This window comes from Epinephelus fuscoguttatus, linkage group LG3 (assembly GCF_011397635.1).
Source record: "Epinephelus fuscoguttatus linkage group LG3, E.fuscoguttatus.final_Chr_v1".
In the NCBI taxonomy this organism is placed as follows: domain Eukaryota; kingdom Metazoa; phylum Chordata; class Actinopteri; order Perciformes; family Serranidae; genus Epinephelus; species Epinephelus fuscoguttatus.
Window position 1 is genome coordinate 3,193,236 of NC_064754.1, and position 24,568 is coordinate 3,217,803.

At 43.6% G+C, this 24,568-nt stretch overlaps 2 protein-coding genes across 6 annotated transcripts in view; both read right to left on the reverse strand.

Annotated features, from left to right (window-relative positions):
• The window catches only part of LOC125886369 (equilibrative nucleoside transporter 2-like), a 162,758-nt gene that overhangs the window by 110,852 nt on the left and 27,338 nt on the right, over positions 1-24,568 (reverse strand). The gene's annotated exons all lie outside the window — the stretch shown is intronic.
• aftpha (aftiphilin a) lies at positions 1,614-23,510 on the reverse strand. Of its 5 annotated transcripts, none has more exons than XM_049572483.1 (10): positions 23,360-23,510; positions 18,640-20,344; positions 14,842-15,014; positions 13,414-13,543; positions 12,990-13,046; positions 12,079-12,201; positions 9,414-9,474; positions 8,075-8,158; positions 5,718-5,841; positions 1,614-5,572 (listed from the first exon to the last, which is right to left on the reverse strand). In XM_049572483.1, exons 2-10 carry the CDS (start codon positions 20,308-20,310, stop codon positions 5,431-5,433), a joined length of 2,565 nt encoding a protein of 854 aa, XP_049428440.1. In that variant the 5' UTR covers positions 20,311-20,344; positions 23,360-23,510; the 3' UTR covers positions 1,614-5,430. The 5 variants fall into 5 exon arrangements, with proteins under 5 accessions (XP_049428440.1, XP_049428438.1, XP_049428439.1 ...); XM_049572481.1 differs by having other exon boundaries at positions 9,414-9,477; XM_049572482.1 differs by lacking the exon at positions 23,360-23,510 and adding an exon at positions 23,229-23,290 and having other exon boundaries at positions 9,414-9,477.

Here is a 24,568-nt window from a genome sequence, read left to right on the forward strand (position 1 = left end):
AATTTTATTTTCTACATTAAAAGGAAATGATGTCATCTCTGTCCTCTCGTGTCTTTTTGTCTCCGTGGGCGTTTCTTACAGAGCTCAGGAGGAATATTTTAACTTGTCTCTTGGTCTTTGTCTCATGAGCTGTTTGAACCTGTGACTCCCTGAGACAAAGCAGCACTTAAAGGAACAGTTCACCACAAAATAACATTTTCTGTATGAAGCCTGGAGGAGTGTGTCACCAGAATAACTGTCTTATGTAACTGAGTTTAATCAATAAATAAATTGGTTTATTTTTCAAAACTTTATTCAGAAAAGAAGGGACAGGGTTAGAAAAAAACATTAAAAACGTGTTTTTCAATTTATGTCATAAATTACTTTGCAAATTATTAAAAATATATATTAAATATGCCCCTCACTAATTCTACTTTATTTTGTCTATAATGTAAAATTAATAGTACAAATAATACAAATGTATTGTGACATGAATATGATCACACTATGAAATAAAGTTACATTTAAAAGCAGTTTTAAAATTCATTATAGATAAAATAGAGAAAAATAATTAATGAATGGCATGAATATTTTTTATTTTCATTAGCTTTATAACATTTAAATTAAATTTGCAGATTATGTAATTTAATTTTTATTATTTTTATTAATTATTTATTGACTTGTTTCTCATGCAATATTTAAAATTAAATTAGTCAGTTTAATATAATTAAACATTGTAAAAGCCTATCATGTTTCTGGTTTTCGAAAGTTAAAGAAAATTTGTATTTCAGTTATGTGTAAATATTAAATTTACTGTTTATTAATTCCACTTCATTTTTTTTTTTATTAATTTTATTATTTAAAGACAGTAGGAAAAAATTGTGAATGGCATGAATATTTTTTATTAGTTTTAAAATACATCATTTAAATGCAAATTGACATAAAGTTTTTAATTATTAATCAACACTTTTTAATGCATCATTCAAGTTAAAAATGAAACTGGTCGACTTGAAATAAATATAAAAGTTGGTGATGTTCCTGTTGCACTCTTTAAAAAAATTGAGGAAAATTTTTATTATAGAGCAAAAAAATATAAAAAAAAAATGAATAAGTTGTTCACCAACTTTATTATTGTCTTTAAATGTTAAATTTGTGGTTAAATAACACAGATATATTGTGACAAAAATATGATCCATCAGTAAATAAATACAATTTTTTTAAATTAATCATATTTCAAGATTGAATTAGGAATATAATTAGTGAATGGCAGAATTACATTTTTGTAATTATAATTTTTTTTCTTAGCTTTACGATGCAATTGAAATCCAAGTCTTAATTATTAATTAAATTAGTTGGTTTTTTTTTAAATGCATCATTGAATTAACAATTAAACTGGTTAATTTAGTTTCATTTAATTATTATTTCATTTATTTTCTCTGTGGCACTCTCCACCCTCCAGAAACTTTAACTTATATGAGCTGGTTTCAAGAGATTCTGCCAGAATATTTTTTTAATCTGCAGCCGACAGTTTGGAGAAACGTCCTCGACGTCCTGAAGTCTGAAAGAACTGAACACACACCTCGCCTGCAGCTGATGAAGACTCTGTGTCTGTCCCAAAGAAACCGAAACAAGCAGAGAAGATAACTATTTTAATTTCTTGTGTACACTAAAAGTAAAATTTACACACTTAGAGTCTCAAAAGAACCTGGGCATGCACAATAACCTTTTGACAGGCTCTTCAAGTGATTCAGTTTTTTTCCATAGGAATTTTCCCGTACATTTTACAGTCCATAGTTTAACTGTACACAGTCTAAAGCCACAGTGAACTATGATTACATCCATTTCATCTTTACAATGTGCAAAATCCTCCTGGGAGACGGGGCTGACAGTAGTATGAGCAAAAAGAAAACAAAACCAAAACATGAGCCAATAAGAGCCGCAACAACAAAAAGCACTTCATATGAGGAACAGTGAACAAAACCCGACACATGGAAGCAGAAATTGGTCCCTTAATTCCCTTCTGATGTGAGTCGACCTTCACTGCCGAGAATCTTTCGAGTTTCAGTGGTTTTAACCAAAAAAAAACAAAGTCCCATTTTCATTCCCTCAGAACAACAAGAAGGAACAGTGTGAGAGAGAGTGGACGCCAACAAGGAAGGAAACTTGTTTTTATCCACCGACCACAACAGCTGGAATAAACACGGAATAAAAATAAAACCTCCAAATGACGACTGAGGACACAAAGTTCCCCAAACTGAAGAATAAAATAATATCAGTCCCTCCTGTGTTCTAGAGACGGTGGATGGACTGCAGCAACAGTGACGGGGGGCGGATATAATTTATGTTAAAAAGCTGCATTAAAGGCTGCGTTCAGTATTTTTCAACCTGGACTCTGTGTTCCTATTTCCCTGCGTCCAGTTTTGACAAAGTGATCTGAAGTCGACAGCGAAACAAGCTGCGTTGTCACCGCTCACCGCTCAGTACGCTAAAAGGCTCGAACTGTTTGGTTCCCCTCACATTTAAATGGACAAAGGACACATGATAAAATTTCCATGACTGTTCCCGATGTATAACACAAACAGCGCTCCCACGGTCATGGAAAACCGGGAAAAGTCAACCACGGGTCTCACTCCGAAGTTGTCAAAATCCGGTGCTTTGGCAGTGACTTGTGGCGTCAGAAACGAACAAAAAAAGGCGTCCTTTAACGTCGGCATGACACGCAGTCGGTTGCTGTTATAGATTAACTGCTTCAGGGGAAAACGCAACGGAACAAGGACGAAAGTTAAGGCGGCGAAAGCCCGACTGGGACGGGCGGGATGGGTCCAACAAACACTTTCATGCAAGAGAGCGGTGTTTGTGTCCCGTATGACTGTAAAGTCAAACCCTGTTCTTTTTTCCTAAACCCAACCACGTGTTTTTGTCGTTGAAGCGGAAAAAAAAAAACCCCACTAACTAGCAGTGTTGTACTGATTATAAGTGCTTTTATTTTGAAAGAGACTGTATGTAAATATTAAATTTCCTGTGAAAACAGAAGTGTATTTTGAAAGGTTGGAGTGAGAATGTGTTGGAAAGTCATTGAATTTGAAAAAATCATCAGCCGTCGACGTAGCGTACGGATCTCTAACGTGTGTCAGTGTGTGACGTTTCATTCACCATCACGTATGTTTCTCCCAGCGTTCCATCTCTTTTTAAATGTATACGTGCTCGCTGGAATCATGTCTGAATGGAAGTTGAATGTGAAAACGCCAGGCAAGTGGGGCAAGCAAAAAAAAAAAAGACTATGGGTCCTTGAAAAGTCATGGAAAAGTTGTGAAACTTTGAACACTGCACGGACAGAGTCACATTACTGTTCTCTTATTCAAACACATCAGATTCAAATTTAATTCAAACCTAATTCCAGCTGGCGGTCGCACATGAAGGGAGAGAGACGGAACGCTGGGAGAAAATTAAGATGTGTACGTGATGGTGTAGGAAACGTCACACATTGTCTCATTAAAAGCTACGTTACGTCCTCAACTACAGAAAAATAATTTTTTTAATTACACTGAAGGTTACTGATGGAAGATTAATGTAACAATTGATCTGGAAACATACAACACACTTCCACAACTTTCCTAAAAACTTTCAAGGATTTCTACTAATGCCATGACTTTCCCAGGTTTTCCATGACCGCAGGAACCCTGGATTGTTATCCCAAGTGTCTGATAACGTTATGAAAGGATCCCTACAGAGACGGACGTTTATGTTGACGAGTAAGATTTTTGTTTGACCAGAAACAGGCTGAACCCACCAGACTCGTCCACTGTCCGTAGACTGTACATAAAGATGGACGACATCACAGCTCAAAACATCTCCGTCGCCCCCTGGTGGCTCGCTGCAGTACACGTCACAAAGCTTGCCTTCTCCATGTTTGTAAATCGGACACTTGCCAAACTGAAAATCAAAAGCACACATTGAATGACTGATCTTTTACTGTATTTTAATCACGCTGCCGTTTGTTCAAGTGTTTTTCTGATAAGTTTGGATTTAATTAGTTACTTAATGCTAGAAAATGGAGGTTTGACGCCATGATTGACAGCTGTGTGAGCCAATACGTTCAATGGTGCTGCTTGCGATTGGTCGGACGGGTGTTTGGATGGAACTGCTCCACCACAGTGATCGCTACTGTGCAGACTCTGGCTCCGAATGATGTCACCAGCACAAGATGGCAGCGGCCGTGTCCTGGATATTTTAGCTTCACTGACGCATACTGGGGGTAAGTGGGGACGCGTCGTTCGTCTGTATATACAGTCTGACATTTACACATCTAACTGGGTGAATTAACAGTTTATATCAACTAAACCAGAGCTGGTGATTGTTGGAACAGTGGAAAGGTTTTGTGAGTTTAATTTTGAGTCTGGTGGGTTTGGCGATGACGATTTCGGAAGGATCTTACGCTTCAACACAAAGCTCCGTCTCTGTAGGGATCCTTTCATGATGTCAGAGACTTTAAATCACACTCTGAGCCTGTCAGTGGCAAAAACAGACACTTCTAGTCGACGTACACTGACGGTGCGAACATGCTCGGAGTGGTTACATCACAGCCTGTTCAGCTGCTCACGGCTGCAGCGCTCTCTTTCAACACTGGACTCATTTCAAAGCGGCTGACTGGCATTAGTCACGTCAACACGAGAAAATGGGAAAACGGTCCAGGTTGAAGAATACTGAACGTAACCTTTAAGTAACGAAAAGGAAAAAGACAGAGTGGGTTAAAGATAAAATCTACACTGACTGCAGGTAAAAACTAAGGCCTTTAAACACAACGCAGGGACAAAACATTCAGCTGGATTTTGCAGGCAGTGTGGTTTCAAGTCGATAAATATATATTTATATATATATAGATTTTATATATGTATATAAATGTATTAATTTAAACTTACATATATTCCACTTCAGTTTGATTTAAAGAGCTTCAGCCAGTGTTTCCTTCACAGACAGACACGAACATACTCCCACCACAGAGACGTAAAATCATCCCAAATCATTCAGAATTTAAAAAAAAAAAAGGAAAATTAACATTTAATCCCTGATTATATACACGATGATTCTTCTAGATATGAACAGCACACACTTCTACACCTTCCTCTATAAATTATCAACTCTATAAATTAATTTATCTCCTATTCTGTTAGATGTGCAGGTTGTCCGCCAAGCGCTTCTCCCTCCTCCACGTCCGAGCTGCTTCCTGTGATCATAAATGCTTTGCTTTATTTTTTTTTTAAAAGTATAAAGTGAAAAACAAAAGCGCAAATTTAATTTAAAAAAAAGAAAAAGAAAAGACGTATGGAAAGGGAGGAACTGAGCCGCAGCGAGAGAACAAAAAAAGAAGAAGAGAACTTGTTAAAATGGGCCGAGTCAGTGGGCGGGGCTATGGGAGAGGGAGGGGTGATGTCATGTGAAGGGGGAGGAGCTTCAGTCCGATGTGGCCTGGCAGCCGAGCGGCGTCAGCGTGGCGGGGAACATCAGCACTTTGGCCTGCATGAAGGAAAGATCGGGCAGACCTGCGATCACTTTGGCCGCCTCGTCGCTCAGATTCTCTTCTTTCCTCGGCTTCCTGTCAAACAGGAAGACAAACAAACACAAGAGGCGTCACCACACACACCTGTGTGCCAATGATGCACAAAAACTCTGATGTCATCCCTGAGCTTTTCTTTCATGATACTCCTCTGCTGCCCTCTCCCTGCTCTTTGACCTCTGACCTGGTGGAGGTGCTGGTCTTCTCCATGGTGGACATCAGGCGGGCGAAGGCATCTGCCACCCGACTGCCGGAGCTGCCGGAGTCCAGCTTGGCTGTCGTCAGCTCGTAAAGCTCCGGGTCGACTCCTAAAAAAAGGAGAAACAAAAAAAGAAGTGACAAAGGAAGGAGGAAAACAGAAACGTGTCCAGGTTGAGTTTGTGTCACAGCAGCTGTCAGTCAGATTCACACCGGGCAGCGTCACAGACACGCTCACCTTCAACTACAACACAATAACAGTAACCATCATTTACCATCACTGATATATGGCCACTGGTCTCATCCTCTGCTTGTACAGTAAGGATCTCTTGATTTCCCAATTGATGGACATTTACAGCTGCTGTTCTTCTGCTTTGAGTTAGCTGCTAACTGCTGCTAGCTACTTATTAAATCTCCCACAGTGGGTCACATGCATAACACGTCATCAAAACTTCACATTCATCCTGTTCATGGACCCATCCCGTCCCGTTAATACAGACATCATTTCAGTGCTGTTGCTACCTCGAATGCTTCATTAAAGGCGAGACAACTCCCGCGTCATCGTCACCGCGAACGTTAACTTGTAATGTTACGCAATGCATGAGTTGATGACGTGAATCCATCAGCACACCTTAAATTTCACTGTGACAACTTTGACCATCACTTTAGTTTTTATATGACACACACTTTTAGTAATGACTTTAAAAATATAGATTCATTTGGAGCGGATTATGTGAAGGTCATATATTCTAATCCTCACTTCCTGTGGGCTACAGCAACACTAAACCCCTGAGCTTGCCTGAGAAGGACTAAATGCACAAAGCTGCTATTTTGAAATATCCCATGGAGAGAGACTCTCACTGCAGCCTGTTCTATTTTGTTGTGAAAATGTGGGCGTGCAGCCTCGTTCTGTGGACGATAAACCAGGTGCAGACTTCCATCTGTGTCACCGCTGATGAGGAAATACAGCGAGTGCTGGACGGAGCAGTGAGTGACAACAACCCCGCCCATATTTAAGAGGACTGTCTGAACACACCGAGGGTCTAGGTACCATGTCTGAAGGCTTACTGCTGGTTCCAAAGGTGCTGGACTGAAAGGGTTTGGTGGAGACGAGGCTTTAAACAGAACAGTGAGGCTGTGTAACTGCATAAAATTCCCACCTTGAACAGGCGGCATAAAAAGGGGCTGGTGAAGGATAGCTTTGACGTCAGCTGATGAATCAGTTTTCTTTTCTAAAACGTGGCAGGCTTGCTGTTTGGCCCAAAAGAAAAAACCTGTTGCAGTGAACTGACTGTCCAGCCTCAGAGAGCACGTTGAGGTACGTAAACATTTGTTTAACTTCACATAAACTTTTTGAACAGTGTCCATGTTTGTAGTGGTCAAATTATTTTCTATGGATTTTTATGGATTTGCTCAAGTTGTTGTATTGGAACTTGAACATGTGAGAAAGTCTTAAAGGAGCTATATGTAAGAAACATAAAGCAAATAGTTGTAAAATCCTCCTAATATGTCACAGAGACTAAGGAATAATGTTCATATAACATACTGATCTCACCAACAACAATAGTACAGCCAGAATATTCGCATTTAAAAAACATTTTTACAGTCTGCAAATCATGATTTGTTTTGAATTTGTGTTTTGGCCTGTTGCTCCACCCACCGCCGTCTACCAGTCACGCAGTCAGTAGAGTCTCAGCATCAGTTACAGTTACGACTGAGCTACAGCAGCACAGCAAGCAGCATTAGCAGTGTCCCAGTACATAGCATTAGCAGCCGGCTCCTCCTCAGCTGTATCCCGGCAGCAGCGTTAGCAGCAGAGAAGCCGGACTTGCTCAAACGGTCTGCTGGAAAACTGAAGATCAAGGACGCGGCAACGCAGCCCCGCCACGGCAGCCGCCTGTGGGCAAACAAATCAGTCTCCAGCAACCTCGAGTCTGTAGGGGAGGGGGGGCGGACACGACTCACGGCAGTATTTTGAATTTGAGTGCAGTAACCGTTTTGGCCACATTCTTACATACAGCGCCTTTAAGTCTTTTTTTATTTTGTCATATGAACACAGCATTATTGGCGTGGATGGGAACCAAACCCCCAACCCAAACTGCCCATGGGGCTCAATTACTAAAGACCGCTGTACTGATGAGCTCCAACGTTACAGGTTCTGATTCCAAAGTCAAACTTGTGATCTGATCCAAAGCCCAGCCTGTACACGTGCTCACTATCATCACATCTGTCCCGTATTCTCCCACAGAGGAGCGTTACAAACGAGAAGCAGAGATGGGAGGTTAATATAAAGAGGAGGAGCAGCAGAGGAGGAAGAGGAGGAGGCAGTGAGCAGCTGCTGACCTGGGATGGAAGGTGAGCTGGTGGAGCCTGAATCCTCCACAGGACCAAAGAAATCCAGGTTTAACAGAGACGAGCCTCCGCTCGCTGCAGAGCCGGGGAGGGGGGGGGGGCAGCCGAGGTTAACAAACACAGAGAGAGAGAGAGAGAGAAGAAACCAGAGACATGCAGCAGTGTCAGTGATCAGAGAGTCCGCTAAATGTTAGACAGGTTTGATGACACGTCTTCATGCAGAGCAGCCATGTTGTTTCACTCACAAGGTTAAAGGAAAGATCCACCATCACCTCGGCTCACTGTGGCGACTCACTCAACATGTCTCAAGTTTGAGTGATTCATTAGCGTAGTGACTTGGTGAGACATTTCCTGATTCAAATGTCCAGGGTGTCAGATTTAGGGGGATTTGGTGGCACCTAGTGGTGAGGACTGCACAATACAACCAGCTGAAACTCCTCCTGGTTAGAATTCCTTTAGTGTTCTATATACATAGGCTAGAGTGTGAACAGGAAGAGAACCGAGGCCCCATCAGAGCTGAAGTGGACCAGAAAGAGAACTGAGTCCTCTTTAAAATGAGCTGACAATGTGAACATAAAAAGAGCTGAGTCCCTTTTCTGTCGGCCCACTTGTTGGTGCACTTTAAGAGTTCGGTTTGTTTAAAGAGGACTATATGTGAAAACACCCTTAAACCGGTAGAAACACTGAATCAAGCAGTTTAACATCACACATCAGTGTTTCTCCTGCACTGTTTGGCACGTAGGAGACAGGACGTTAGCTTAGCACCTGCTATTGTCTGCTCACCTTATTTGTGTCTCAGATGTTCAGGAGGTTTTTACCAAGAGCCGAATTATCTGCAGAGGTCCATGTGTGTTTTCTGGCATGTTGGTATGGATATAGATTATCTGAGGCAGTGCTAGAACACTTGTGTGTGCGCAGATCGTTTTCATCTTAAAACAGTTTTAAAATCAAAATGTTTTAGTCTCATCACGTGACCCTTTGCGAGAGTCCGAACTGCTGCTGTGATTGGCTCGTTGTTTCACCGCCAGTGTTGCGATGTTCAGTGTGGATTTTTCCTTTAATGAAGAAAGTTTTCTCTGCATCTACAAAACTGTTAATGGTGTGACATTTCCATGCTCAGTCAGGATGTGAAAATACCACCAGCCACATGCTGCTGTCATGTTTGTCTCTCCTCCTGATGTCTGATTGGCTGGGAGCGGCTGCCGAATTTTGGACTGAAGAGTCTACAAACATGTGACGTTCAGAAACACTAGGAGGGTTAGAAAAGTGTGAGGAAGACAAGACGAGAGCAGCCAGGAAGGGTTCAGGGAGGCGCTGACAGGTCACCTACCGTCCAGAGGGTTGGTAAGGCCACTGCTGCTCCAGTCAAACTGGATGGGTGGGAGCGCCTCCTGCTGGAGGAGCAAGAGAGGAGGTCAGTGTGTGCCAGCCAGTTTATACACACACATTTACTACTAACAAGTACAGTGTGTATCTACAGTCTGATATATCTTCTTCCTCAGTGCAGTAAAGCTTCACTGTTGTTCAAAACAAATCACTGTGTCACTGTTCCTTCATCACCATGAACACACACACTGTGATTTATCCAGACTCAATCCAACACACACCGTCCTGCTGCCACAAACACTCACTAGAGAGCCAAATGTGGATTAATCCGCCGCTGAAAATAGTCCCCAACAAGTGCACTATTTTCTCCTGTTTGTGTAAAAAAAACTAAACTGAGCAGCTGTTTTAAGAAGTTACTGTTGAAACTATTAATTTGTGTGTTTACAGATTTATATTTTCAGTAGGAACCAATGTGCTGACAGCTGAGACATCTCAACCCCACTTCTTTTGATGGATTTTTTTAAATAAATAAATGAAGAACAGAGCAACAGGATTAGAGCTGTAAAGGGTCAATCATTTTCCATAAATATTTCTAACAATTTTCCAAAGAAAGTTAAATTTTGTGAATCCTGAATTTTGAGATTTTGCACAATTTCAATATAAAAATCATTTTTTTTACCATTTATTTTACTTACTTGGGGGGGAAATACAAAACAAACATCAATACAAGGTCTTATGGCATGTTGTGGTTAAGTGTATGCCCACTTAATTGAATTGTAACCACATTACCTTTTACCTTTTTTTGCTAGGTAACTCATCATATGGCACATTTCAAATTGTATGTATTTGACAACTGAATAGATTTATTTGGCAAATTAAAGGGTTATGTCTGCTGCTAATATGTTAACAGGTTTGTTTCTATCTGCAAATTTAAGCCCGAGCGAATAAACCCTATATTTCCATTTTATTCCCGTGGAAAGTTTCCGCTTTGAATATTGTCGAAATACTGCAACCCTCATCCTTTAAACAACATGTAACAATCAGCCAATCAGCATGTTGAACATTCCTCAGGTGTCGGTAGTGAGAACTTTCAGTAGGGCTGCACGATTATGGCAGAGATATTGGATAAAGGAGATACCCCACTGTAGGCTTATCCAATGTTAAGAAAACGGTTACTCTTCCTGTCTCCTAAGTGGGCGTGGTTAGCTCTCCCTCCATTCAGAGCCTGTTCTCCCTTACCACCACCTCGTGTTGAACAGAGGATCTGTGGATGTCTGTGTATGCAGATCGAGAAGCAGGTGGAATGAAAATACATTCTTCCTTTGTTGCACAAAGCTTGGGCATTTTTTATTTATTACTAGCAGTAAATAACTGTTTGTAAGCTAACTGTGATTTTACCGACTGTTTATCAAGATCACACGCGAGAACTTGTTTTCTGAGACGGACAGGGCTCAAACAAAGTTAACTTTCTCTTGATCTGTGCGGATGAAAAATGCAGCTTTAGTGTCAGTATGTTGGTAAGATGTGTGGCTTGTGGAAAACGAACCCAGTATTTACTTTAGTGACTACAGGGCGAAAGAACTGACCATAAATTGTGATCACGTTCATTTTCCTCATTGACGACAATACATTCAGAGCTGCCGCAAGTCTCCTACGGGGGCGTGGCGCTGACGTCACTGAATCAGGCAATCCTCCAAGTGCTCCGGCTTCCTCCCACAGTCCAAAGACATGCAGGTTAATTGGTGACTCTAAATTGTCCGTAGGTGTGAATGTGAGAGTGAATCACATTGGTCATTTCAGTCCGTCTTTGAGAGCTGCATGGATAAGTATCCACAGCTGTAATTTATTTTATTTGTTTTGGTTACCGTGGTCACTGTACTGTGACACACTGCACAGCAGCGCTGTTAAAGATGTCTGAGTTGACGGTGGAAAAGAACGTGGATTCAATAAGGTAACATCAGCAACGTTATCCTTATTGGTCTTCATGCATTCATTGTAATGGTTTAACGAGTTAGTTGTGCTGCTTTGCGGTGCAGACACAAGCCTAATGAACTCCTTGCAAAGAATTTGGTCTCCCTTAAATCCTCCTTAAAACAATCTGGGAGGAACCCTGCTGCCAAGGCACTGACAAAGCTTCATAGGGTAAATGGTTTGTAAGGCCGGGGATGACTTAACGTCTTTCTCCAGTAGCTTCCACTTTAGTGAGAAATTATTAAAAAAACTACACATGTAATGAAAGTGAGTGGTAGAATGACCGAATGTGGAAAAACTGAGACACACTGTTGAGTTTGCAGATATTTTTCTGAGGATATCACGCACTGTTCATCATCTGTTTTGTAAATGGATGAACACTTTCAGAGTGGACTTCCTTCCACGAAAAAAGGGGGAAAATTAGTTATTATGCAGTGGTTTTATTGGTGCGGCCCACTTGAGATCAAACTGGGCCCTGAACTAAAATGAGTTGACACCCCTGGTTTAGGCAGCTCTTGATTAAATGAGTAGCTGAGTTTTCTATAGGCGGAGCACACATTTTAAACGCCAATATCGCAGCTGATCATTTTCATTCAACTGTAGAAGCCAAACTTGTGATATTCGATTAATTGTGCAGCCCTAACTTTCAGTGTGTTTCAGTGTTTCGGTGTCCTCCTGCAGACGCTCTGAGGCCCCACCTGGACTGTGTCTGAGGGACAGGAGCTTTTCTCTGGAGCCACTGGAGGCGCCTGGGCTATCGAAGCGATCATCTCTGCTGCAGAGACGGGCTTCACAGGCTCTTTGGTTGGTTCCAGCATCCCCTACAGACGACACACACGCACAACAACATGTTTCAAACACGTCAGGCCGAGTGTTTTCATTGGATGAAATGATGAAGAATATGTGGACCTTGGTTTTAATTAAAAACTGAAACAAGCAGAAACTAGATGCTGTATCTGCCATGATGTGGCGAGTTAACTTTACAGTGACCTCAGGGTCGTTTCAACACACAGTGAGAAGCTTATTTATCAGATCAAAATGCTTTTATACGTGTGTGTAAGTTTGTATTTGTGCAGTTTCCTTGTGAAAAGCTGGATCCAGAGGTTTGTGTTTGGGCTGCTGTACAGCTTGTTTTTTTATTTCATTTATTTATTATCCTGCCTTCAGGAAGCTGCTGTCAGATTCTTCCTCTGGTCCAAACAGCTGCAGGTCGGTTACAGAAATCTCACAGCTGTTTCATGTCTCATGTGAATGTGGTGCTTAAAAAATGTGTTTGTGTTTTCAGACTGAGTCGTCTGATTTAGGCAGAACTGCAAACTTTCCTTAAAACGACCTCAGACTGCTGCTTCTGTTCAGCAAAAAACAAAAAGATACAGAACTTATAATGACGTTGAATTAAAAAGGTATAAATAAAATGCACTGATCATCTGAGAACAGTAAATAACGTGACTATTTCCAGTCAAGGCGTGTGACACTAATGACTAATGATGCTTCAGTGTTGCTGAGAAGCCTCGCTGTTTGTGGATACATGATTAACAGAAAACATATGAACATGTGAAGTGCTGAATGAAGGTTCGTCCTGTTTTGGTGAAGCAGGCAGACGACTCACCAGGCTGGCGGCGTACATGGGCACGATGACCGGCTGCTTCTTCTGTCCCGTGAACAGCTGCACACATTAAAGCAGCAGGTTAGAAACATCACACACAATCCTGCTGCAAAGGTCATGTTAAAAAAAAAACAAAAAAAAAAAAAAAACATGAGAGAAAGTTTGATGTTGCAGTCTGTGATGGCTGCCAGCAGAGGTTAATAAAGGTCACAAATTACTTGAAGCGTCATTAAATCATTTCTAAAAATACACTTTGTGCAGATCAGGAGGTTATCTGTGCAGAATAACTGTGCTCAGGCTCCGGCCTATTTAATACCAACGACTTGTGACGATCTTCAAGTGCACGCTCTGATGTTTTTACTTTTCTTTGCTTCCCATCTGTGACAATAATTATCCAGCTGGATTGGTGAGCTCTCGGGGGACTTACAATGTTCCGGGTGTCGATGCCCAGGCAGCAGAGTAGTGCTTTGTTGCAGTAGGAGCCCCCCCACTGGTATCTGAGGCCAAACGCCTCGTTGATGTCCTGAAGCTGCGTCCACACGCCGCCATGCACAAACCTGCACCGCCCAATGAGACGCAGCAGAGTCAAAGACAAGGTACTGACAGGTTTAAAGGATGAAGAGACTAAACATTAATACAGTGGGTGACAAAAAGAGGAAGAGGACTATTGGTATAAACACAGAAAAGATTTAAAACATATTTTAAATCCTCCGCACTGTTTTTTTAAGCTGAATCATGTTAAGTGATACAGCCCAACATCACACATTTGACTTTAACAAACTCTGGGTAATTTTCATGACAATAACTTTTTTATTTATTTGCTGAAACTGTCACTGTATTCTGAAAGTAAATGAGACAGTCTGATCATAAAAATCATGTCTCTGACGCAGCTGTGCTGTGATTTAGACCAGTAACAACACTGAATGCATCACTCAGAGCGTTCACATGACATTACAGAAAATCAATCTAATGCGTCAGTCTGACTAAACCAGACCTTTAAAATTAAATGTGTAAGAGAAGAAGAAGCCGGTAACATGGAGAAATCTACATCCAGAGCCGTGACTTTTTGGACGGACCAAATGTACAGAGCTGTAAAGTTGTCCACCATGGTAGCAGTTAGCAGCTAGCTAACCGTAGCTAACTTGTTTGTCCATTGTTTGGTCTGTGACGTAATAGGTCAACAGGAAAAAGGTCCAATACTAACAAGCTGAAAGGGGGCATATCTCCACCTATCGTAGAGGAGTCGCACATACTTGGCTCAATAAATGGATTCCCCTCCCGTGCCTGTATACTGGGACAAGGACAGTAGGCCAGTTAGATGTCCTCGTCCAGCTGGGACTGTAGCTCCACTGCACTGTGAAACACACTGAGCCTCACATTTAAAAAATCTGTGTTTTTCTGACACTGCTTGTTGTGAAGGGGATGCAAACTATGGTGGCTGACACGAAAACACTAACGTCCCTGTCTAGAGCCAGTATTTGGTTTGTCCATTCTGGGCTACTGTAGAAACATGGCAATCTCCATAGACAAGGACCTGATTATACACTAAAGAAAACGCACGTATTATATTATATTCCACTTCTGCCAATATATCCCCCCACATCCTACACTGGACCTTTAAGTTTTTATGTTTTAAGATGTTTGATGTTGTTTTTATGTGAAGAAACAGACCGTAGCTCTGCGCCTAAAAGGAATTTCCCCTGTGGGACGATAAAGTTTATCTGTCTATCTTTACGACACTGCCCCGCAGACAACAACAAAGAGAACGGGACACAGCGGACTAACTTGTGGGTTTGACACAGAAAAGATGCTGACATGTTTAAATTTGTGGCCCACTGAGGAGGGACACACTCACCTGTTGCATGGCGACTTCTCCTCCTCCTCCTCCCCTTCAGCTCCTGGCTGTGGTTTGTCCTCTGGAGGTCCCAGCAGGATCCTCAGGGACGCCACTTCGTCCTCCACAGAGAGGGCGGCGGTCTGAGGGAAGCTGCCCTGAAACAGCTTCTCCAGTCGGCTCGACAGCGACGCCTGCAGGGAGCACAGCAGCAGTTTAGGCACATCACACAAAACACTTTCACAGTTTCTGAGGAAATGATTTGTTTAGAAAACCACAGTTTGCATTTGTGTTGATTTGTTTAGCAACTTATCAAAGAGCCTTTTCCACTCGCGGCTCTACTCAGGAATTGTCTGTAACAGGCTCATAAACAAACTGAGGCTGCAGCTGAGAAACTAATCCAGGAGTTTTCCTCCTGTCAGGCCTTAAACTCTCGGGAGTCTCGATTTTAAATTGCTGGCATTAACAGAAGCCGCACAGATTCCTGAGACGAGCATGTTAAAAGGTGTCTGATCTGTTCTGCTTAGATCTTTGGTTGATTCATTTTCACAGAGCAGCATCTTAAAGCAGAGAGCTGAATATTTCCTCTTTGAATGAGAGTTTGTGTTTTGTTTTAAGGCCGTGGATGGACTCAGAGATGTGAACTTAGAAGCAGAGCAGTCCCATCTTTTGTCACAGACCTGAAACACATCATCTGGCCACACCTCTCCGGTCTGATAAAAGTCTGTGAGCTCCGACTTTTCACTGTGTGTTGGCAACAAAGATAAACGTGTGGATGCTTTAACTTGTGTTCATTCACTACATCTTTTTGTACATCCAGTACCTTCTCACCTTGTGTTGGTGTGAGGCAGCTCTGAGTGTGAGAGGTGTTCATGTTACAGAGGGTGTGAAGTATGCTGCATGGTTGTCTGCTGAGCTCTGTGCTCCAGCAACAACTCCATTTTACATCCACTCAGAACATGTTGACACACTGATGAATGATAAAACGTTTTCAGAGAGTTTTTGAAAAGTTTGCCACACTTAAACTTCAACAACAATTAAATCTAATGTTTTACTTTAATAAACGGCTCAGTAGCGCCACCATCAGGTCAGGTCAGGAGTGTCGCTGGGTGGATGTTTGCCATGATGAACACGCTGGTCGTCTTTTTAATGTTTAGTGTTTTATCAGCTTTGACAAGTCAACAATGACACACTGAGGTTATTTATTTTAAAGCTGCACACAGTCAAATAATCCGGCTCTCCGCACCAGCTCATGACGACTCTGTGCAGCCTGGTAGTGTTGAGAAGATCAGTGTCACTCACCCACCACTAGCAGGGATGTGTAGAAGCGGCGAGTACGCTATGTTCCACAAGCCCACTTTGCTTGCTTTTTTTTAGTCTTATAAATAAACAACTCTGAGCATGTTTACACTTGGTGTTAACATGCATCTTGGGTGATCCAATCACAAGCGAACAGCACTGAATAAAAACAACCACCAAGACGCACTGTGACCCGATCACTCAAACCACTTGCTGAGGTGGTCTCTGACGCATTTAACCACATATTTTTTGTAGTGGATAACAACGTAACAGCAAAATATATCATCAGTGCAGGATGTAGTGGTTGTTTTGGTGACAGTGCATGAAGGCCAAAAAGTTAAACTTCCTGGGTTTAAAATTACCCACATCTTCTGCAGCGTGGAGCCCACAGAGCAGGCGCACCTGAGACTTCGCTGGCGGAGGCGGCTGTATTAGTTTAGTGCTCCACTAACTCACAGGGGGAGAAAATGATTAAATCGCGCAGCTGAACTCCTGAGTTGTTTTACATCACATGACCAACACAGTTGTTGCACCGTTGCTCCACTGTGTCGAATCGGCTTCAAGGTCAAGCGCACTTCCTGCGAGCCTGGTGGCAGCGCACTAACACTCTGTAACTTGCCCATCTTACAACCAATTGGATGAAGCGTTGCCTTTGTTTTGTCCAATGAGAGAAGACATATTGAATTCTGTGTTATCCCTGGCTGTACTGACACAACCACTAACGTGACTGGCGCACATGCTAGCAAGAGTGTGGAGATAAAAACTGCGCAAGTGACATAGGCAGTTACTAAATCTGTGGTCAGCTAGAGAGGCATGATAGACAGAAGCGCGAACAGGGATGTGTCTCCGCTGTCCATTTGTGTTTAGATCACAAAAAGCACATTAATACCAGGTGTAAACAGGCTCTCCTGATTCACGCCACGTTCTTCAGCTCTGGGAACAAACAATGAACGAGAGTCTGAACGAGATTCGCGCTGAACGAGAGTCTGGAGCGGCGGCGCTGGGATGTTTACCTGGCTCTTATGCAGAACTGTGCCTGCAGCACACCGTGGCAGAATCTTGGATTCACTCCCGCTTGCAGACTGAGTTAACTTGTTCCTCTTTCAGAGTCGTTCTAAAAGGATGATTCATTCACGGATCTAACATCACTACAGCTGGGTGTGTTCACAGTAACACAGACCACTCCTCACCACACCCTGCTGTGAGGTTGGCTGGCACCAAGGGAACAACAGAAAATGCCACCAACCCTTAAAAGCCAGCGCGGCTTTGTTTTCACTCTTTAATAAATCTCATGTGGAAGGAAATCTGTTTGGACGAGGGAGATGGCAGCTTAGTGCGGACGAAGAGAAGAGGATCCTGGTGCACTATTCTCTCCCAAACAGAGAGGAAAAGTTTCTATTTGTGTGAGAGTGTGACCTCGGACTCAAACTTGTGACCCAGTTTCTTGCTGGCTGTCACACTACTTATACTGGCCATTCACCAGTGCTGCATGATGGGACAGGAGCTCCCAGCGTGACTGATGCAGCTGTGAATGAATCCTGCACCAGGCTGCAGACTGTGGGAGACTGTGTGTTAATGTGGTTCAATTCAAATACCTGAGCAGGTCGCATCCTGAGGGCAGAGCTTCTCTACGCTCAGAATAAACATCAGTGTGTGTGTGTGTGTGTGTGTGTGTGTGTGTGTGTGTGTGTGTGTGTGTGTGTGTGGCTGCATCATCCACACCTATCCACCTGCACAGACAGCGGACACACCACCATCTGAGGACACTCGCCACCTTCTGATTTGCTTTTCCTGTTTGCAAAGTTCAGTCTCTGCTCCACTTCACCACATCAGAAGGCATTAATGGCTCGGTTAATGTTTAATGCAAACAGTGCAGGTTGGTGCGAGGGCTGTGACTCAGCTGAATATGAAGAAACACCAGATTTAAATGAAGTCTTTTCAAAATAACTTCCTCTTTTGGTTTGTGGACCGCAGATACTTTCTGTTCTATGTGTGTTATTGTCAAATTTTAACGTACTTTAACTGTCAGTGACCAGTGTGATGTTTAACAGCTGATAGGAAACAAGTTTCATTTGATCAAAACTACTAACTGCTACAGAAATAGTCCCTGTGAGAACATCTGGTGATGATCCAGAGGAACAGGGACGCTGTTTTTGCTCATAAATGTTTTAAATATAAACTTCAATGTTTGAACACAACAAACTAAATTTTAATTAACCTCCACTGGATCTGGGTGGTTGTTTTTAGAAACAGTAAAGAATCTGGACAAATGAAACCGAGACTACAGACACCACTGAGGGTAATCTGGATGAACTGATCTCTGCGTTTTGCTCGTACTGTGCCTCCTTGTTCTGCAATTTATTAACTCCACATTGCATAAAGGTTCTTCACCAGACTGGTTCTCTGCTGTTCAGCTCTACATAAATATAATCAACATGAGCTGGACCATAATGTGGATTCATGGCTGAGTATCTCGACAAAGTTTCCCAGTCTGACCAGTTTATTTCCCACAGTTCTTACCGACTGTCTGTCTGTCCTGCTGGTTTGCTCAATGACTGCAGGTGGTTCACTTTCATGCCACTCCTCCTCCTCCTCCTCCTTCTCCACCTCCTCTTGGCTCTCTGCAGGAGGAGCGACGCTCTGCCCCGTGCTGAACGCCGCCCAGGACTCCCCCTCCTCCACCTGGTGCTGCTGCTCCCCAAAGGCGCTCCACCCTACGTCCGCCTCACTGTCTGCGCCTTCGGCGGCTGAGCTGAAATTCCCAAAACTGTCGCTGACGGGGAACTCTGCAAACTTGGATCCATCCTCCCCCTCGGTTCCACTGCTGTGAAATTTGGGGGAGTTGAAGTCGCCAAAGTCGTCATTGTCCTTGGCGTCTGCAGCTTCCTGTGCAGGAGCAGGGCTGTCCGACCTGCTCTGCTCCTGCTGGACATCCAGCTGGTCAAAGTCGGTAAAGCCCTGACAGCTGAAGGAGCCGGCGTCTCCAAAGTCCCCAAAGTCCTCGTCCTCGTCGTCCTCTGCCAGCTGGCTGTGGTCAGCGGGCGTGGCGGTCTCCCCTTGAAGGGGCGGAGAGGGCACGGACCCCGTGGTGCTCATGTCACCGTACTCCTCTAGAGCATCTGTTGACAGCGGCCGGCCCAATGACGTCTCCGTCTCCGTTTCTGTCTCAGTCTCGTTACCGGAGCCCTTCCCGTCCAACTGTCCCGCCTCACCGTCTGCAGCTGCGTCCGGTGAGAGGTCGCTTTCACTGCAGCCCGCGGCGTCTTTGGAATCGTCCCTGTCGGCTACATCCACCCCGTTCAGAGTGAGGGGTCTGTTAGTGCAAACTGCCTCTGAGGCCAAGTGATCCTGTGCAAAGGCTACGTCCCTTTGTTGAGAGTCAGCATCCGTGCCAGAGCCCCGGTCCGTGTTGCACGAGCCGTCTGGGGCCTCAGCAGGGACAGATATGGAATCAGAGCTGGGTCCAGTTCTGTTTGTGTCCCTGACATCGTCCTCTGAAGTCGTTCCCTGCTCTATATTACAGTGCTCCTCGTGGCAGGCAGCCTCCGCCAGCCGGCTGCCCCCTGTGGGATTGTCCGAGTCCTCGTTTGCCGTCTGGCTGAGGTGTCCTTCAGCACTGGAAAAAGCAGCAAAGTCTGCAAAATCGTCCTCGGGGCTGCCGGCGGGTACGCTGCCCGTGTCCTCAGTGGACGTTCCTTTTATATGAGAGTGGACAGAATTCTGTGAGGAAGGGCTTCCCTGAACGTCAAAGGTTGCAAACCCGTTTGTTAGCACCTCTGTGCCTCCGCCGTTGCAATCAGCAGGCTCGCTGCCAGCTGTGTCGCTCACTGAAAAATCCAGAGAGCTGGAGAGGACCTTTTTCATTTCAGTTCTCTCCGAGGGACTGCTGCCCAGGTGGCTCGCTGGCACAATGCCATTAGCCTTGGACAGCTCGTTGTTGGGGGTGTGTGTGCCATTAGAGGAGCTGTGGCTGAATCCCATCACCCCTCTGGTGTTGAGGAGCTCAGGCGGCGAGGTGGCGGTCAGAGCCTGGGTCTGGTTAAAAGTGGTCGGGGTGTCGAATTCTGTGAAACTGATGCTGTTTGGGACGCTAGCAAAGGTGCCGAAGTCTCCAAACTCGTCCTCTTCCTCTGCACCGTCCTCCATCGGGGGCGGCGAGGAGGAGTACATACGGATCACATCGGGCTCCATGATTCTCTCAATCAACGAATCCTCCTGGCTACACCTGAGAGAGCGAGAAAAGACATCATCAGAGACAAGTCACCTTCCACAGTGGATACACTCATAAAAACACATGTGTTTCAGCCCCATTCAGGCTTCATAAACACAAGCAGTAAATAAGCGCAGCTCTCCGTGGCGCTCCAGGGCCAATTAGCTTGATGTGTGGTTTAAGCCGAAGCACAAATTGAATTACTGAAGCACTAAAAGAGGACAGATTGGCGTCAAATTGACAGTAATAAAGTGGTAATGAGAAACCAGTGCTGTGATGTATAAAACGAAGACAGCGCTGTAAACGAACTACGAGGACTCGCATCAGTGTGCATCTTCTCACCCGACAAGTTCTGCTTATAAACTCCTCAATTCATGTGATGTTTGTACTGACCTGACGAATAACCTCAGGGCAACATGAAGCACAGAAACACTGCCTGCTGATGGAGCCTATCAAAATTAACTCTGCCTTGTCAACACAAATCAATCTTGACTTTATGCTGGTGTTACATCCACTAGTATTTCACCTCTTCACTGAATTCTCACTTGCATGTTTCTGACAAGCAAAAAATTCCTTATCTAAACCTGAAATATGAATTTTCTCTTCACTTTCTCTTTCTGCAGAGTTCCTGGATGTGCTCCAAAGGCTGAATCTCAGTGAGTATCATGTAGACCACAACCCTCATGCAAGAAGTATTTGTCTTACAAGCACTAAAAAAAGAGTCTTTACAGATCAGTGACATGTACTGCAAAAAAACACACAATGGTTTCTTAAAAGTTTTTTCAGATTTTACTTGAATTCTGTGACTTGCAATGCAATCACTGAAGGAAAATTTAATCTTGTGTTCGGCTGAACAACATCCTTGAAATAAATATTTAATCATCATCCATTTCTCGTATGAAACTTTACTCTTTATACACGCTGAAGCGTATGCTTTCCCATGGACAAAGTCTAATCATTAGGTCAACACCAAAAAATTAATCATGTAAGTTGAGCACAAACGCAAAGCAGTCCAGCGGCTTTTCTGTGTCTCATAGCCACTGTAAAATGATTATGTTAAGGTTTTGGAAAATGCAATTGAAGCGGGATGAGATGTTACGACAACTTTTGGACAATTTCATGGTTGAAATAGTTACTGGTTGTTTGAAATAATCAAGAGATTCTTTTTAAACTGATCACTAGTTGCAGCCCTACTTAGCTCATGCCAAGTTCCACAGTTCTTTTAAAAGCCTTCCTGAGAATTTAATTACAACCCTGTGTGAGACAAAACTTTCTGATCTCAAGATCTTTGATTACACGAGAAGCACAAACAGGAGTTTCTCACCGCTTTGACTTCTAACTGAAAAAGAAAGGTCTGTTTGCATTCTCAAACACCAGTCAGAGCAGTGGGTGGCGTCGGATACGTGTGTTTGCTTTGTTGGCCTTATCTCGCTGAATACCTGGGAGCAGGTACGTTTACACCCAGGTAGCGCTGACTTGGACTACAGACATGCAGGTCCAGAAAGACGAGTTAACGACAAAGCAACATTACAGAGAAAAAAACATAAATGTTCTTCCTCTTCCTACTTTGTTCCCAAGGAGACGAAGCCGTGATCTGTGCCTCCATCCCCATTAAAGCATTTAATTTGTTCGTCTGCTGAACTCACTGAACCTCCATCTTTACCAGCTGCAACATTTAAGTGCTGAACACATCAACGCATCAATAATCATAATCCCATAATTTGCAGATCTAAAATTGACCATTCTGCAATTCTGTGCTTTGCAAGTTTACTCCGTCAGTAACATTTACACAATAATATCACTACTTCTGTTGATAAGTTAAAGATCAATATACTTCCGTCACCACTGGAGGCGAATCTTGGACTTTTTTGACGACTTACGTTATGAGTTACGATACAGATTGAGATTATAAAACATAACTGACACATAAATGATGATATAAAAGTGTCAACAGGACTGTATCCATCTCCAGGGAGGTGTTCACCAGCTACCCAGCAGGGTAATGTACTTTAAACTGCCTCCAATTTTACCAGCTGCAACATTAAAATGATAAACACATGAATGTATCAATAATTATAATTCAATAATGTAATATCTTAAATGGGCAATTCAGCCCAATAATGAGTACTTTTACTTTCAGTATATTCTGGTGCTACTACTTCTGTACTTTCACTTACATATTGAATACAGTACTTTTACTTGTAACTGAGTATTTCTACTCTGATGTACTTCTTACACAACTGCTGTTCAGAGAAAGCAGCTGTTTTAAACCAACGCTTCAACACAAAGTTAATTTATCAGCACACACAATATGCCATGTATCCAGACGAGCTGTCACCTTTATGACACGTTAGCATCTTCTCACAGCTGTTTGTGTCAAAATGAACTCGCTCAAGGTCCGCTGGCTTTAGGAATGTCTCGAGTTAGCCAAGTTTCACACATTTTCCTCACTTGTCTGACGTTTTAGTGAAGCTAGGAGGCTAACGTTGCTAACATCGCTAAGCATCTCGCTTAGCAGGCTAACAGGCTGTGCTAGTGCTATCGTTAGCTCAGCAGAAACCTGTCAGCTCAGTAGAGTTGTGTAGACCTTAAAAACGACTAGATTAGGGTTAATCTGACGTGAAGCTACCGGCTAGCCTTAACTAGGAGGCATCTAATTAAACTACAAGGCCGAGACACTTCGCTGAGACGGGGTGTAACGGGAGCTAACTTAGCTTAGCTTCGTTAGCCTGTGTAGAAAAACCAAAAGCCAAGCTAGTTTATAACCGATGGTGGCGGTTAACGTCTCATTAGTTTGTCGCCACTTTGCCGATTTTATATTGTTAAACACAAACATACCAGGTGTGTAAAGTCTAGCAGAGCAACATCATCAGGTACAAGTAAGTGAGAAGGCAACTACCTGGGCTAACTGCGCAGCTAGCGAACGTCAACGACAACAACAAGCATCTTCCCTCATTAGCTTTAGCTTTAGCCGATCCTCATCATCCGGCTTGGTGTCTTAGTTACCAAAAAAGAAACAAGTGATCTAACCGTGAGATGTGGTCCGCTGATGTCCATGACTCAGTGGAAGACGGCGTCCTCCATAGGTTGTCAGATTGAGCCAGCTGCAGAGTGCGGGACGGCTGAAAGTGAAGCAGAAACTGAAGGTTGAGTCAGCCGGCTGCTGCTGCTGCTCCCCTGCCTCAATGTCACCCAGCATGCACCGCTGTGGCAGCTCGGCTCTCTGCTGCTTCTTCCAAAACTTTCCATGTTGAACAGGTACATCACTTTAGACTGCACAGTGGAGCAAAGACCAGTGCTGGAACGAAACCAAGTACATTTACTCAAGTACTATACTGAAGTACTGATTTGATGTACTTTTACTTTTACTTGAGTATTTCCATTTTGTTCACATTTACAGTTCTACTCCACCACTACACCTCACCTTTTACTCTACTTCATTTGTCTGAAGCTTTAGTAACTCTTCAGATTACAGTTTTTCATCCCCTTCCTGTCCTGTGAGAACTTTGTATCTCAAGATGTATGATCTTGGATGCTCCTACAGTTGTTTGAGTATGACCAGGTGCCCACTGGGAGGCTCCTCTAGTGGAGATCGTAGGTGCTATATCATAGGCAACTGGATTAGCTTGCGTTTCTTGAAGATGTTTCGCCTCTCATCCAAGAAGCTTCTTCAGTTCTAAATGACTGGTATGAAGTTGCAGGTTATAAACCCTGTGTGGGTGTGAACCCTTGCAGAGTCGTAGGGGTCATGTGAGCTCTTAAGGCCCTGACACATCAAGCAGACGGTCGGCCGTCGACCAAAGTCGGGCCGTCGGTGAGCGTCTGTCGGCCTAGTTTTTGTGGTGTGTCCGCCCCGTCAGCACTTTGGCATCGGTGGCTTTTTGGCCAACTGAGCATGTTGAATCAGCGGCAGAGCATGTCGGTGAGAGAGATCACTCTGATTGGCGGTTCAGGTTTTATTTCCTCGCCCCTGTAGCGACTGAATCTGCCTGTAGTGAAACCGGGGCTAACCAGTGTTTCCTCCGCAGGCTCCACTTCACTCAGCTGCCCGATAAACCAGCCGCTTCTTCCCACTTTAACCTGAATAACAAACCAGGGCTTGGTGCTCCGGTTGGATCCAAAGGGAGAGCCGGGGCTAGCTCAGAGACTAGCGGAGACTAACTGGCTGTGCTTCCCTCTGGTCATGCTGCGACTAACGCTCCGCTAGCCGCTCCCAGCTAGCTCCGGTTTGTTATTCAG